The sequence below is a fragment of the Panicum hallii genome, chromosome 6 (genome assembly GCF_002211085.1).
Source record: "Panicum hallii strain FIL2 chromosome 6, PHallii_v3.1, whole genome shotgun sequence".
Taxonomy (NCBI): domain Eukaryota; kingdom Viridiplantae; phylum Streptophyta; class Magnoliopsida; order Poales; family Poaceae; genus Panicum; species Panicum hallii.
In genome coordinates, this window is record NC_038047.1 from 32,723,107 (window position 1) to 32,738,930 (window position 15,824).

General features: G+C 43.2%; 2 protein-coding genes across 2 annotated transcripts; both read right to left on the reverse strand.

The window, feature by feature from the left end:
- Positions 1 to 13,725: 13,725 nt before the first annotated feature.
- On the reverse strand, positions 13,726 to 14,403 carry LOC112898207 (putative F-box protein At1g32420). The gene is made up of 2 exons (XM_025966581.1): positions 14,395 to 14,403; positions 13,726 to 14,292 (listed from the first exon to the last, which is right to left on the reverse strand). The coding sequence occupies exons 1-2, from the start codon at positions 14,401 to 14,403 to the stop codon at positions 13,726 to 13,728; spliced, it is 576 nt and encodes a 191-aa protein (XP_025822366.1).
- Positions 14,404 to 14,491: 88 nt separating this feature from the next.
- LOC112898041 (macrophage migration inhibitory factor homolog) lies at positions 14,492 to 14,826 on the reverse strand. Its single transcript, XM_025966455.1, has 2 exons — positions 14,632 to 14,826; positions 14,492 to 14,542 (listed from the first exon to the last, which is right to left on the reverse strand). Exons 1-2 carry the CDS (start codon positions 14,824 to 14,826, stop codon positions 14,492 to 14,494), a joined length of 246 nt encoding a protein of 81 aa, XP_025822240.1.
- Positions 14,827 to 15,824: the final 998 nt, after the last annotated feature.

Here is a 15,824-nt window from a genome sequence, read left to right on the forward strand (position 1 = left end):
CGACATGGATTCCTGGTGGGGTTTGCTAGGATTGGTGAGGAAGGAGAATTTTCCTGAGATGTAATCTAGGAATTCTTTTCTTTCCTTTGGAGTTTTGTGTGCAAACGAACCTCCAGCGGCGATGTCGAGATGTAGGGTAGAGGTGATGTCTACACCCATGCAAAAGATTTGCAATGATATCTCATTGGGTATAGAATAGTCTGGGCTTGACGCTAAAAGGCGTGAGAATCTAGCCCATGATGCACCTATAGACTCCTTCTCTAATTGTTTAAATGCAAGGATTTCACTTCGAAGAGAGGCAATGCAAGAGAATGAGCGACAAAAGTCATATCGGAGCTCTTCCCGATCACCGTTCACACTCCTCACATTGTGACTGCACCATTGCTCCACCTTCCCTACGAGAGAGAAAGGGAACAACTTCCACCTCAAGGTTTCCAATGTCATTCCTAGGATTGTCAAGCACGAACATAGCTCCTCGAACTCTTACAAATGATGGTGGGATCTTCATTTTCAACTCTGAAGAAGGTTTCTACCCGAACCATGGCAATGATGCCAGGATGGAGTTCATAGCCAAAAGTTGTGATAGGCTTTGGAGAGGGTGATGGCTCTAAGAACTCATCCTCGAGAGCATAAGGTTTTCGGGTAGAGATATGTTGGATAGAAAGGTGATTCATGGTATAAGGATAAAAATAAGATAAAGGTAAAACAAAGGATACACGGGCAGACTAGGTTCAAGGACAACTACAGCAACCGTTCCCCGGCAACGGCACCAGAAATGCTTGTTGGAATTCTTAACAATCACGAATAAATCTGCAAGCTCGCAGATATACCGCTGTAACACTTCACCAGAGAATATTTAGGGTATTCTATATTTATACGAGGAACGGAGGTGTAATGGTATTCTAGATAGTCGTGCCTAGAGAAAAGGAGAAAGAAATATGATAGCCTGGGTAGTGTGGTTACCTAGGGGTATGATACTCAGGAAGAATATACTTGGCTGCTACGCGTTTGCTTCAGGCACCGGATAACGGATGCTGTTGCACCCGTCTCCGGCTATTAGCTCTACGCTGAACCCGAACATGGAGGGCTATGAAGGACAGACAGGGCTGTCACCACCTGCCACCTACCTCTCAAACCTTGGAGAAAGGTAGTAAACAAAGGTAACCTCAAGCCTAGGTACCACGCCTACGCTATCAACTACCGCTATAGCTCTGGCCAAACTCTATCTAAAGACACCAGTCCTTAGGCTAGAACCCCCATCACAAGGACGAGCGATGAACCCACAAGCTTATAGCAATGGAAGTATATATGTACTGGATACTCACAACCGTAGATGAACTCGGATACTTACTCAAGGGATTCGTATCCGCCGAGGTACAAGTGTTGGGAGGCTGACAACTCCGGCTCTCCTCCAAGCTTCTTCTCGCAAACTCCCTATCTTACTCTACTAGGTAGCTCTATGGTGGATTCCCTCTTCTCTTCTTCTTCTTCTCTCTTGTGTTGGTGTGTTGAATGGAGAGGAGATGGGGGTCCTTTTACAGGTGAGTACGGTGGTTCTCGGGGGTATTATACATGGAAACATCCTCCACCTCCTTGGGGATTGCGTGGGGATCCTTGGTGCTAAAACTTGGCGCGCCCACCATCTATGGCGGTTCGGTCGAACCATGGGTTCGGCTGACCCCTGGATTGGCCCAACATGGGCATGCCCCATGCCACCACCTTCAGGACGTCGATTGGAAACTCTACACAAAAGATGGGCCAAAACAAGCCCAATGATGGTTCGGGTGACCTAGTGGGTCGTGCCGCCTTTTGTCCTAGATACTATCCAGTGGGCCCTCATGTGGGTACCTTGGGTCTGGTGCAAAGTTAGGGTGGTTTTCCCTTGTTTGTGGGCCCCTAGATCATGTTCTTCATCCTAAATTGCAAGGAGTATGTTTCTCTATTTCTTCAATGCATTTTGGGCACGTTTATCCCTGTATGTAGGCATGATCTCCTATAAACAATGATTCGTCAAAGCTTATGGAACTTGTTAGAGTTAAACCCCTATGTCTATGTTGGTGAAAGTTATTTCACTATTCTTTGCAAGAGTTGATGGTTAGATTTGGTATTTAGGGACCGTCAATACCCCCTCACTCTCTCCCTACTCTAAGCACTAGCAAGCCAGCACCTAGGCCTATGCAATGGAGCTCTCAACTCAAGAGGAGTTGTTGATCTTGTGTTGAAGTGTGTGTCCTTAGTTGAGCCTCCTCCCCACATATTTATAGGCACTTGGAGGGAGGATCCCAAGAGGAATATTTAGGGAATCTTGAGAACCGTCATTGTAAAGGCGGTTGGAGACGAACGGAGCCAAGGGGGTTCGCTCGAACCAGGGGTTTGGCCGACCCCTGGCAACGTCTTAGCCAACCGCCTTTCACTGGGTGGCTGCCCGGTGGGTCCTCACATGGGTACGGGGGTGACTTGGGTGTTTCTAGTCATTTTCCTCCCGTTTGTGGGCCCTTCAATCCATGTTTGTCCTGATTGGTTGAGAGTGTGCTTCCTTGCTCCCTTGTGGGCTCATGGATCCATGTGCTGCCCTCGTGGCGATATCTCATTGGTTGGAGTTGTGTTTCTTGGACCCATAGAGGGTGTTTTCATGCTTAATGAACCTGCATACAAATATTCATCAACACTTGTGGAATTCATTAGTAAATAACTCCTACCACTAATGTTGATGCTCATCTTTTATGTGTCTATGCAGGAGTTGATGGCCTAAATTTGGTACTTCAGCACCGTCAACAACACCCCCACACTTAGCCTTTGCTCGTCCTCGAGTGAAGGAGAAAGGACTAAGGTGGAACATGATTTCCAAGGGTATGAAGCAAGCATAAGAGATATTCCAAGCCTTACATTGTACCTATGAACTTTGAAGTGTCTATCATGCCATCTTGGGTAGTTGAGGAATGGAACAGTCATGAATCAAATCGCTCCTACTCCTTACGTCAAGTAACTTGGGGTTTTGCAATAAGTTTTCAAAACAAACCTTGCTTAGCTCCTCATTTGATTCCCTCAGATCGCTCAATATGTATATGTCCTCACCAAGGCATTAGACTTGCCTTTCTTCATTCTACTTCTAAAGATGGCTATATGTGGAGCTCAAGGTAGGGTATGAAGGATAAGGCATACTTGTATCACATATATTGCAAAGTCAAAAACCAGATCCAAGGAGAAAAGCAATTCATACAATCAGATCAAGATGTCCACGTGTATGGATATGGTAGATGGTATATGATGGAAAGATGTATAGACTCCTTTTGTATGATTCCAGCTCTCTCCTTTTTCTCTTTCTTTTGGACATGGGCTATCTTTTTTTTCTCTTTTTTCTTTTCATCATGCTTTGAGCATGTTTTTTCTTTTTGCATAGCCTATGTCTCATTTTTAAGGATACTTTTGTAGATAGAGGTCACACCACATATGGAGCTTTATTTTGTGGAATGGATGGATGGTAGAATGCTAAATCTTATATGAGCATAGCAAGGGGACTATGGTGTGCACGTGAATTAGCCATAGTCCTTGTGGAGTTCGCCTGATTTGGCCTGTTTCGCCCTGATGTGTGGGCCCTTTGATAGTCATGCTTTGAGTAGCGTGTGCTTTGGTGTATTTCTTCTGCGCTTGTGCATGTTTTCTCCCCATATGCAATTTTGGGGTTTCTGAAAGTAACAATTCACCAAAGCTTATGGAAATGGTTATGGAAATTCCTATCTCTATGTTGGTGAATGTTGTTTTATTGTTTTTTATAGTGAATTTGACGGTTGGATATGACATCTAAGGACCATCAACAAGGGGCCACTTTGGTAGAAGAACAGCAGGAGTGCTCGGCCTAATGTACTTTCCTTCAATAATTTTTGTTTTCTAATTCGTTATAAACGATCAGCCTAAGGTATCATCGATCATGTGCATGAAATTTGAGTTATTTGGTATATAACTACAAAAAATTGTGACCTTCTACGATGAATTTGTGGTGACGTTCTACAAAAAATGGTATATCAATCCATTTGGTATATCTTTTTGAAGTGGTTTTCATGGCTCACAAGAATTTGTATAGGTTCTCTTGAGCACTAGTTCTAAGTCAAAACCTGCAGATCAAAGTTCCTCTTGATAGTACGGGGTTCCTATACTCAAAAATAAAATAAAAGTCTACTCTTCGAGTAAATTTCAACCACCGGTTTTTTATTTCCTTTCGAGGGGTCGTACTTGATCATATGTTTTGCTTGTTCAACTTTAGCACCTGCACACATACTAGATAACGAGATTAAACGTACATGTGTTTTGTCATCTAAACACCAAAACCCACTTAGGGGCCTAGATATCTTTCACATCTTCAATGGATTGATAATCTTCTTTGCTTCATATGTGTTTTTTGGTAAAAAGTTAGGCTTCGGGAGTAGCTTGCCCAACAGAGTAAAAAGTTCATTGAAACTATTGTCTGACCAGCCGAATTTAGCCTTTAGAATCAGAAGATGAAGGATGAAATGCAACACTGTCCACTCCTTCCACATCCCTCATACATATGGTCCTTTGCTGCCTTCTTGAGTGTCTCGAAATTCTCTAAGCTTTTAGCACTCCTTAGCAACACCTCCGGTTCAATGTGGCGCAACATGTCCTCCATATCAACATCACGTTCCTCGTCCACCTGTGGCGTATCTGTTTGATCACCATTTTGATCTCCACGATCATAATCATCATGCATCATGACATGATCATTTTCGTTTGCATCATCACCACCCACTTCATCACAGCCAGTATCGATGTCTGCGTTGTTGAAAGTACCTTTTGTCTCACCATGGTGGGACCAAATTGTGTATCCATCCACAAAACCTCACTTTATCAAATGCATCTTGATGACATCAGTATCCTCCTATACAATTTTGTTGCTACAGTCAAAACACAGACAACGTATTTGCATCGTCTTGCAAATGCGAGCGTGCTTCTCCATAGCCTCAACAAACTTTGATACCTATCAGGGATCTGGATCAATGTTTCAAACGTCACCTACGCTCGCCTCTTTGCCAGGGGTAGGTTCGTGTAATACTGAACGGATTCGCTTACGCTTCCGCCCTTTCGTTTGTACCTTCGCTCGCTTCAAGTTGCATAGGATGTACTTGTTTCTCCTTGTGGTCGCAGGGATTCACATCGAGAGCATAGTGAAGGTCCTGGGAAAACCTATTCGGATGAGGTGATGATTAATAGCACCTTCGCTGATCCAAGTACGATGCGAAGGTCCCTAGAAAATCTATTCGAACGTGACGAGGACCACCAATCACTTGTTTCTCCAAATAACAAGGTGAAGGTAAATGGCATTCCAAGTGACCCTGGCGGAGGTGTTGGTGAAAAGGGTCATGTTGTAAGCGTGACCAGGGTGGCGTGAATGGCGTGATCACCTTAGAGTGAACAAGTTGGATTAGGACTCTTTCTTTACCAAATTGTGCATCATATTCTTAGAATATAGTGGTTGTATAGGGGTAAATGCGGTATGTAAAAGTTGGTTGATCTCCCTATAAAAGAGGAGTCGCCCCTACTGTACAAGGGTTCACATTTTTTGGAGTAATACTAGCCCTAAGAGCCTTGTGTAATTTCTTCTGTGTGTTTTTCACCTCAAGTATTTGTGATAGAGCTCGCTTTATCACAACATTTTGGCGCCCACCGTCTGTGCATGAGAAAAAAATTCATGATGGCTCCCAAGAAGAAGAGATCAATGGTTAACTCAAGGAAGATAGTACCTAGTAAAGCAAAAGATAATAGCAATCCGAATGCAAATACCCATCCAGAGCAACAAAGATAGGGTGAAGAAAACCCTACACAGCAAGAGAAAACCACAAGAGTAGAAGCGAGGGTAGCAAGCAATTTATCCCCACTTGAGATCGAATTGGCTAAGCTAAGAGGCAGGAGGTTGAGGAATTGAGCAGAGCAAAAAGAAGATTGGTTGAGAAAACGTTGGCATAGCAAAAAGCTATGGAAGCTGCAAAAGAGGTGCAATTAGCCAAGAGAAGAAATAAGCAAACTTCAGCAAGAACTACAAATCATCAAAGCCAAACAAGTGCTAACCACTATCTTACCATTTCCAAATCAAGACACACAGCAGAATCCAACCAATCTGCCCAGCACCTTTGCACCACCTAATTTCGAGAGGCAAACCAATCAGCCCAGCACCTTCGCAGGCACGAGTGCAGGTTCAGGGGACAGATTCGTGGCTAATCAATTTGAGTCGGGTCCTTCGCTTCAGGAAGTCAGAATCCTGCGCACCAGGGCATGGGATCGAAAGTCTCCATTGTTGCAGGAAATCCAAGTAACCCCCTGGTCACAAACTTACAGACCAGTTCCTCCTCCAAAGAACTCAGGGCATTCGGACCCAAGGCAGTTTCTCCTGAGCTACGAGGCAGCAATATTATCAGCCGGAGGTGATGACTCAGTTTTGGCTAAATCTTTCATTATTGCAGCAGAAGACTCAGCTGCTCAATGTACTCATTATTAAGCCCAGGGATAATTCATTGCTGGGAAGATTTGAAGCTGAGAATACTTTCAAATGTTTAGGGGTTTCAGACGTCGTAGCTAACAGAAAGTGATTTGTTTTGTTGCAAACAAAAAGATAAGGAACCATTGCAGAATTACTTCAGATAGAAGATTCATGCATTTAAGGGCCCAGGCTCCAAACATACTGGATGCTGTGGCAATTAATGCAGCCATCAATTGTTTAAGGCCAGGGCAGTGTCGATCACACCTCATGCGAGAAACACCCAAAACAATTCAAGACCTGCACGAGGAATTTGAGAAATATTGCAGATCCGATAATGACTATCGAATGTGTATGGAAAAGCAAGCCCAGTAAAGGCAAGCTGGAAGGAAAAATCAAAACAATAACAGGGGTTGGGCAAATCACAGAAATATACCATCTCATCCCACCAGAACCATATTCGGTGTCGAAGGTGGAAATCAACAGGAGCAGCCTGAGCAGAGTTTAGCTAAGAATTCAAGCAACCACTATGCACCAAATCCAAGCAGCAATCAATCGCAAACTTTCTCAAGCAACCAATACCAGGGGGGGATCAGAGGCAGAAGAAGCGGAGGTCAGCAACCACAGGAAAGGAGTAAAATTTATTGCATTTTCCATGGTCAAAATTTTGACCACGGATCCACGTATTGCCCTAACAAGAAAAGAATGGATGCAATATTAGAGGAGGAAAAGAAACAAAAGGAAAGAAATGAATCTTGTCAATCACACTTCTTCAGCTTGGTCTCCGCAGCATTTTTGCCCGCAGTATCAGGGAATGAATCCCGTTTCAGTGGCTAGCTCCATTTCAACCCCAGCTTTCAATTACCAGCCGGCACAATCGCTCAATCAGCAAACCGGTCTGGCAGTCTTTGGCGTGTGATGAGACAACTCACCGCGAGGGCTAGAGATTGGCGTCACAGCCTGGATTTGCACAGGTCGCCGTCGTTCAGAGGACCTGCGCGTACGCGGCGCCCTGTCTGCTGCCCGCTGCCGGAGAAGCCGCGGGTCGCGGGTGTAGCGGAGAGGCGGAGGAGAGGCGCAGCCGGACGACAATTTGGAGGCGCACGAGCTGCGCGGTCGCCTGGCGGTCAGAGGAGTCGTCCCAGCAGCCCTGCCTGGCGGTCGGATGAGCTGCGCGTCGCGGGTGCCAGGCGGTCGGAGAAGTCGTACCGGTGGTCGAGCAGACAACGATTTGGAGGCGCACGGCCGGCCAGACGACGACTTGGGGCCACCGACGCCGCCGGGAACCCTAGCCGCGCCCCTGGTCTTCTTGTCGACCTCGTGTGGGAGATGAGAAAGAAAGGAAAAAAAACATTTCGATTGCGTAACCAATGGCATGGTGGGTAATTACTAGCAAGTTGAGAGAGGTGGGAATCTGGAAAATCTGGGGTAGAGTCAGATTTTTCTTTGAACTACAAAAATCTGGAGATTATTGATAATCTATGACTGACAGTTAGTCTTTTGGTTCGGATTTCAGATTTTTAGTAGAGAATCTGCTGGGAAAAGCTGAACCAAAGGGAGCCTCAATCGTTTCAGGCCCAAAATGTTGAAAGAAGCCTCCGCACGAGCACCCAGCAATACCTCAACCACCACCGTACTCAGGGGCATCAGCACCTCCTCAACCAGCGAAGTAGAGGGACAATCGGGGCAGTCTGAAGCATTGCCAACTATTGGTATGATTATGCCTATCTCTGGCTGTTTAGCCACAGAATTTGAAAGCAAAAAACATAGAAGCAATTATTTCAGAGAGGTCCAAAACATATGTGTGGAGGGCAAAGTGGTCAAAACATAGTGGCCTCACATTCCGATAACTTTCACAGAAGCAGATATGCAGCCGAAAAGTTTCCCACACAACGACACTTTTGTCATCAACGCAAATATCGCAGACTGGACAATCGGAAAAATTCTAGTGGACAATGGCTCTTCCGTGGATATCATGTTCGCCAGCACTTTCGACAAGATGGAATTAAACAGAAATCTTGTGCAGCCCCCAGATACACCGTTGTATGGTTTTGGTGGGAAAGTAATTCACGCGTTAGGAAAAATATCTTTACCGGTCTCTTTCGGTACAATTCAGAATGCAATAACTGAGTACATCTCATTCGATGTGGTTGAAATGTAGTACCCGTACTTTGGGATTTTTGGAAGAGGATTCTTGAATAAATTTGAAGCGGTAATTCATCAGTCCTATCTATGTATGAAAATGCCCACCCTGCAAGGTGTCATCACAATTTTTGGTGATCAGGGTGATGGGAGAAATCTAGTAAGAGGAAGGACCCCAGGTCAAAGAAATGTAAATGCAATTGAACTAGAAAAGCAAACTAAGGAGATTATAGAAGAGCCCAAAAGAAATAAAGAGAAAGTAAACATTGAAGAAAATTGCGACACAAAGAGAGTGCTTCTTGATGACATGGTCTATGGCCGGGAGGTCATTATTGGGACTGACCTTGATCCGGAAGAAGAAAGGGGATTGATTGAGTTCTTGCATAAAAATAAGGATGTGTTTGCCTGATCTGCAAATGATTTGGCGGGAGTCAACAGAAATATCATTGAGCACAAGCTAAGCATTGAGAAAGCTATCAGACCCAAAAAGCAGAAATTGAGAAAGATGTCAGATGACAAGATTCAAGCAGTGAAGTCTGAAGTGCAAAGGTTGTTAGATGCGAAGGTCATCAGGGAAGTCATATACCCTCAATGGCTAGCAAGCACTGTGCCTGTCAAAAAGAATAATGGAAAGTGGAGAATGTGTATTGATTTCACCGACCTGAACAAAGCATGCCTAAAAGATAATTTCCCTTTGCCTCGAGTGGACCAAGTAATTGATGCAGCGGCAAGAGCAGCAATCATGTCACTTCTTGATTGTTTCTCAGGATATCACCAAGTGCGGATGTAGAAAGGAAGATGAGGAAACCTAGTTTTATCACTCCTTTTGGAACATATTGTTTCGTCCGAATGCTAGAGGGGCTGAAAAATGCAGGGCCAACTTTCACTAGAATGACGGGGGAGGTTTTTATGCCTCAAACCAACAGAAATGTTTTGGCATACGTTGATGATATCATTGTAAAGAGTGATGAGAGGCTAGACCACATTAAAGAACTGGCGAAGACCTTCGCTAGATTGCAAGAGGCAAATCTAAAATTGAACTTAGAAAATATATTTTTGGTGTTCAGAAAGGAAAAATTCTGGGTTGTTTGGTATCAACTAAGGGGGTAGAAGCAAACCCGGATAAAATTAAAGCAATCAGAGAAATGCAAGAGCCAAAGTTCAGAAAAGATGTACAAAAGCTTATTGAAAGAATCGCGGCTTTAAATAGGTTCATATCCAGATCAGCTGAAAGAAGCTTGCCTTTCTTCAAGGCACTAAGGGGATCCGGAAAACTGGAGTGGGGACCCGAACAAACCAAACCTTTTGCAGAATTGAAAGATTATATTGAGAAAATGGCTATATGTCAGGAGAACACCTGCTGATGTATGTTGTAGCATCTCAGTCGGCAATCAGCGCACCCTAGTGCGGGAAGTCGAAAACGAAGGTTCAAAGAAACAAGTCCCAGTATACTATGTGTCAGATACTATGTGTCAGAGGCTCTTTCAGGATCCTATACTATATGCTGGGAAGTTTGCTCATTATGTAAATATATTGGGTACTTGCTGTTATTATTTCATCGAACTAATATTTGAAAAATTGGGCTAGAAAACTACTGGAATGCTATTTTACCATTGAACATCAAGCTTCTGCTTCCTGCTTGTAATATTGGTCAAATATATGCCTATTGTTGCTTGTTCTTACTGGAGCATTGAGGTGTTTTTTACCAACATATGGCAGGGAACCAAACGGCATCCACAACTTTTTGCCAAACATTTGTGGCATTAATCCAAACAGCAGCCAAACCTTAGTTATCAACCAAACACTCTATTTTTGCCACATAATGTGGCTTGCCACAGGTGTGGCTGGTACCTAACCTTAGGCGTGACAAATTGTGTCTGGCAACCAAACATGCTCTTCCAAAGGGATCTATCAATCCTCCGAACATAAGTCTGACAGCAAAAGGTGAAACCATATTTTCAGTGAACGATCCAATAATTACTATAACGGACACTGCATCTATAAGATAGAACTGACCCTCAGCGCTATATTTATTTTGACCATGTATGATGAGTATTTTAATTTACACCTACTTCTCAGAATCCAATTTGCTATTGCTAGGCTATGATGAAGAGTGAAGGTGTTAACTTAATAGGGGGTAAGTGCCTCTACACTTTTAAACTCTTAGACCTTCTGTTCGAATATGAAGATACTCAATCATATTAAGTAGCACTTCGAAAATTCTGCAAGTATGCTGCTTCATGTTAAATAAACCATGGAAATGGATTCTTTGTATGACTATTAAATGCTCGACATATTAGTTTGTTATTAATGCCAAGACTTCGTTATAGATCTGAGAATTCTTACTTTGCCTTGATGTTCTGAGAATGCTTACTTTGCCTTGCTGGTCTTACAAAGCATTATAGTTCTGAGAATGGCCTTACTATACAGAGCATTCTCACTGTATACACTGGCCTTTATTTCATTGCAGCAAAATTATTACTTGGGACCAGGATGTTGCATGAAACTACACTTTCTCTACTGTACTTCCTATGCCAGGCACCCAATGACCCAAAGTGGACGGGAACATATAGGTGCATTACATATCAATAATATTCTGATTGAGAGCAACTACTGTTGTGTGAGCATAATTGCAGGTTTTTATCATTTGGATTCTGTAGGCTCCATTTTAAGAAGCAACATTCTAATTTTAGGAATATAATTGTTGTTTCCAAGAATCTCCTACATTTGGAAATTTACTCTCCTTCAAGGCTAGAAGTAATGTTTTTTTAGGGGTTACTTTAGCGCAAGAAGGTCAATTCTGATGCACACCAATACTGAAATTGGTGCATGTGATCAGATCTGTATTAACCCTGACGATCTACTTCTACTATACAGTCTTTTCTGCTCGGTCTCTTAACTTCTATCGCTTTGAATTGGCACTTGGGGCATATTATTATCTCTTGATATATGCCATGCATGTCCACTCGTTGACTGTGTTTCGTTGTTGAGTCTGTAAATTATATTATTTTCTTTTGTTATTGCACATAGATATTTGCACTGAATTTTTCTCTTTGCGCATTTACAGTTTTGTTGATCAAAGAACCATGGAAGGGCCGTTCGAGTTGAACCCAAATGTCAGTACTTTCATACCTGGATTCCTGAGTTCATTTGTAGACAAGGCCCCACAAAAACAAGCAGGTGAGACTAAAAGCACTTTTCTAATGGTTCTGCAGGTTTTGAACTCACAGATTTATTTAATTCACATGACTACACTCAAAGCTGAGCATGTCATAACATTTTCGCAGAGTCATCATCAAAGGGATACCCTTCTACCCTTCTAGTGACTCTTTTGATCCTTTGTGCTACGAGGAAAATGACATGGATCCACTTGCTCTAGCCAAAATGCTCGTTTTGATGTCTCCAAATGTATACATAGATTTCATTGATGAGTTGCTTAAGGTAAATGATTGTGATATAAGTCTGACTGTTGATATGCTCCACAGATTGCGATATTTTTATATTATTGTGCTGTAAAAATAGTGCTACTTTAAATATTTTATAATCTCAAAAAATTTATCACAATGGTTCGGGACCCCACCCACCGTGAAAATAAACCTTCACAGCCGGTTGGCGGCAGAAACTGGCTGTAAAAATGTTGTTTTGAACTTGTGCTGAAAATCTTATTTTCACTTCCGCTTGTTCGGTGCCACCTCCCAAGACCGGCTCTGAAAATAGGTTTGGAAACGGCTCAGGAAAGCATTCTGTAGTAAAGCATTCTGTAGTAGTGTATACGTCCATGATTTGATTCATTATTATATTTGTAAGTTAAAAAAATGATTTTGATGTGTTGCTTCCCAACTATCTCTAAAGTTTATCAAATGTGTTATTTGGCGTGTTATCTTCACCCAACTATATAACCAGTCTTTCCCATCTCTTTGATGCCTCTTAACACGCGGCTAAGTGCGGCTGCCTAGAAACAAAAGGAAAATATGATGGGAAGATAATAAAATAAAATTAGAGATGCAACTCTAATCTTTATTATAGCAGGTCCTAATGGATAACTTACATGTACAAAGTATTAAAGTAACAGCGAATCCAACATCTATATGCATGTTCCAAAACCATGCACGTACGCTAACCTTTTGATAAGCCACTTAATTGTTTTCAAACAAGTTTCGCATCCAGCATGCTGTGTATGGGAATAAGCTTTCCAATTCCGTTATATGAAAGGTGCCCAACTCTTGAACCTTTGAGGTATTCAAATGATAAGATACGACTCCGACTCCTGATAATACATGAAAGAAGGCAATCTCTTTGTAAGGATGAAATCCAAGGAAAACAATACCATACGCCCAGTCTATTGTAGTGGCCTGCTTGTTATCTGTGATCTCTAGGACGATACCATCATCGAAGTCCCATCCATCGAGTTGGTCTTGCGCATGTGCTTCATCCTTGGTATTATAGTCATCAACAGTCGTCCATGGTTTGCTATATTTATTAGCAAATTGAAGATGAGGAATATCTTCAAGGGATTGAAGGTTGATGTTACTCTTCAATACCCACTCCATCTGACCGCAAAGTTCATTAAGCAACCAAACTTGACATTGTGGGCAAGTAACACCATCCTGTTGAAGTAGCGCAGAGTAGACCCCTTTTTCTGATTTTCCCAAGTAACAGAGATCATATTCACCAAGTCCGGTCCTTGATACAGGCGATTTAATCATTTGGTACTTGTCACCTGACAAGTTTATTCTGCAAATATATAATGGGATATGAATTATATGATCGTAGAGAGTTGATCAAGTAATAATAATTAATTAATGATATATATAGTAGAGATACCTAATTACAGAATCATTTCGACAACGCACATAGAGTGCTCCCTGAAAATAGACGCCCTAGCCGTCCAGGCTTCCGCCGGAGCGCCACATCATATCGGCGATGGTTCCTGCGGGATCCCCTTGGCGGACAAAGGACCTCTCCTCCCACCTCCATTTCCTCGAGGAGAAGACGTGTGTTGTGTATGGCGACGGTGGCCAGTACTGATCTGCTGAGTAGTCTGCTGATAGATGTTGGGTTTTGTCGTCGTCGTCGTCTCCGTGGCTGATGGCATGTTACATGGGGATGAGAAATACCTCGTAGTGCTGCGGCGACACCATGGGATCGTAGAAAATCAGCTCATTGTCGACACGTAGAAACAGCTGACCGTCGACACCAGAAAATGATGATGATGGGTAGGCAGGCAAGGTGGCCCACTGTCGTGTGGCAGGGTTGACCACCATCTGCTGCCCAAGTAGAAGCAGACCATTACAGTGGTCCTTGATGCTCATGTAGCTGAGGGTGTCGTAGAGGTCGTCGAGGCAGGTGGTGATTCGGCGCATTGTCGATGGGGGTGCGAAGAAAGATGGGCGGTCTTGGAGGTCGTTGGGGTTGCAGAAGAAGCCATCGAGCTGGAGAGGGAGGAGGTCGACGCGGAGCATACGTCGGGCGTCGATGATGGAGCACCACTGCTTGCGGACGCAGCATGACGCGGCAAGGCTTCTAGGCGGGAGGCGGCGGAGGACGTCGACGAGCATGTCGTCAGGCAGCAGCAGCACCGCCGCCGATGATCCACCATCATCATCCTCATCCTGCTGGTTGCCGCTGCTGGCAGCCTGGTCGGGCTCGTTGAGGAAGAGGTCCTCCAGGACGCGGAACACGCCGTGCGCTCAGACGACGGCGGCGCCGAGGGCCAGCATGGAGAAAAGGAAATTGGTGATAAAACATCGCTAGAATAAAGACACAAACACCATCTACATAAGCAAGCAGAAAAGGAAACATATGCAGTGCTAGGGATATGGCATGAAAGGTGAAACCACAGATGTTTATTTACATGATCTATTATTGATGCAAAGCATGCAAACATTGAGCATGTTCTTGTGCAGGATGAGCCTAAAAACAACAAAATTGAAATGAGAACTAGGTGATGTAAGGGACCCATGAATGGTAAGTCGAATCAACAAGAAATAGTGTCCGCTTGCCTTTGAATCGTGGAACTTGAGGTAGAAGCGGGACTTGGGAATGGACAGCTTTGACTCCAGAATAGAAGCAATGGCTGCACTAAGCTTCTTGTTGACATCAGGGTTCAGCCCTCCAATGGAAACCAGCTCACCATAAGCTGCAGGCTCCTGTGTACCTACAAATGCCATAGGCACTGAACCCTTGAGAACAACCATCACGTACTGTGGGAGGACAAGCATTCCAGTTTATTCCTCAAGATTTTAGTAACCAAGAGAAATGGCTTTGACTGAACAAATCAAGCACAGAGAAACAATAAAAGCTAAATTTCAGCAATTTGAGGCTAGCACCACAGGTCACCACCAGAAATCCAAAGGGTGACAGTATGAGAATAAGCCTAGCTTGGTCAGGTTTCGGAACCAAAATATTTATACAGGTCATTTTTGTCCATGATAGTTAGCAAAGCAGCCGCCCGACTAACACTAACTAGACTACATGGCTAACATATGGTAACCTCTAGTATGGTCAGGTCACTGGAACATAAGAATTTGGCTAGTCAACCATGTAGCAAAGCAGCTGTCTCACAAACACTAACATCAATAACTGATAAACAGTAACATCCAACATTATTACTTGGGGCCAGGATGTTGCATGAAACTACACTTTCTCTACTGTACTTCCTATGCCAGGCACCCAATGACCCAAATGGGACGGGAACATATAGGTGCATTACATATCAATAATATTCTGATTGAGAGCAACTACTGTTGTGTGAGCATAATTGCAGGTTTTTATCATTTGGATTCTGTAGGCTCCATTTTAAGAAGCAACATTCTAATTTTAGGAATATAATTGTTGTTTCCAAGAATCTCCTATATTTGGAAATTTACTGTCCTAGAAGGCTAGAAGTAATGTTTTTTAGGGGTTACTTTAGCGCAAGAAGGTCAATTCTGATGCACATCAATACTGAAATTGGTGCATGTGATCAGATCTGTATTAACCCTGTCGATCTACTTCTGCTATACTGTCTTTTCTGCTCGGTCTCTTAACTTCTATCGCTTTGAATTGGCACTTGGGGCATATTATTATCTCTTGATATATGGCATGCATGTCCACTCGTTGACTATGTTTCATTGTTGAGTCCGTAAATTATATTATTTTCTTTTGTGATTGCACATAGATATTTGCACTAAATTTTCCTCTTTGTGCATTTACA

Bases quoted from the DNA above. Each gene is read 5' to 3' on its own strand.
- LOC112898041 (XM_025966455.1), bottom strand. From the start codon at position 14,826: ATGGTTGTTCTCAAGGGTTCAGTGCCTATGGCATTTGTAGGTACACAG. The intron at 14,543-14,631 runs GCAAGCGGACAC...TGTTGTTTTTAG, and splicing joins TCAAGTTCCACGATTCAAAG to GCTCATCCTGCACAAGAACA.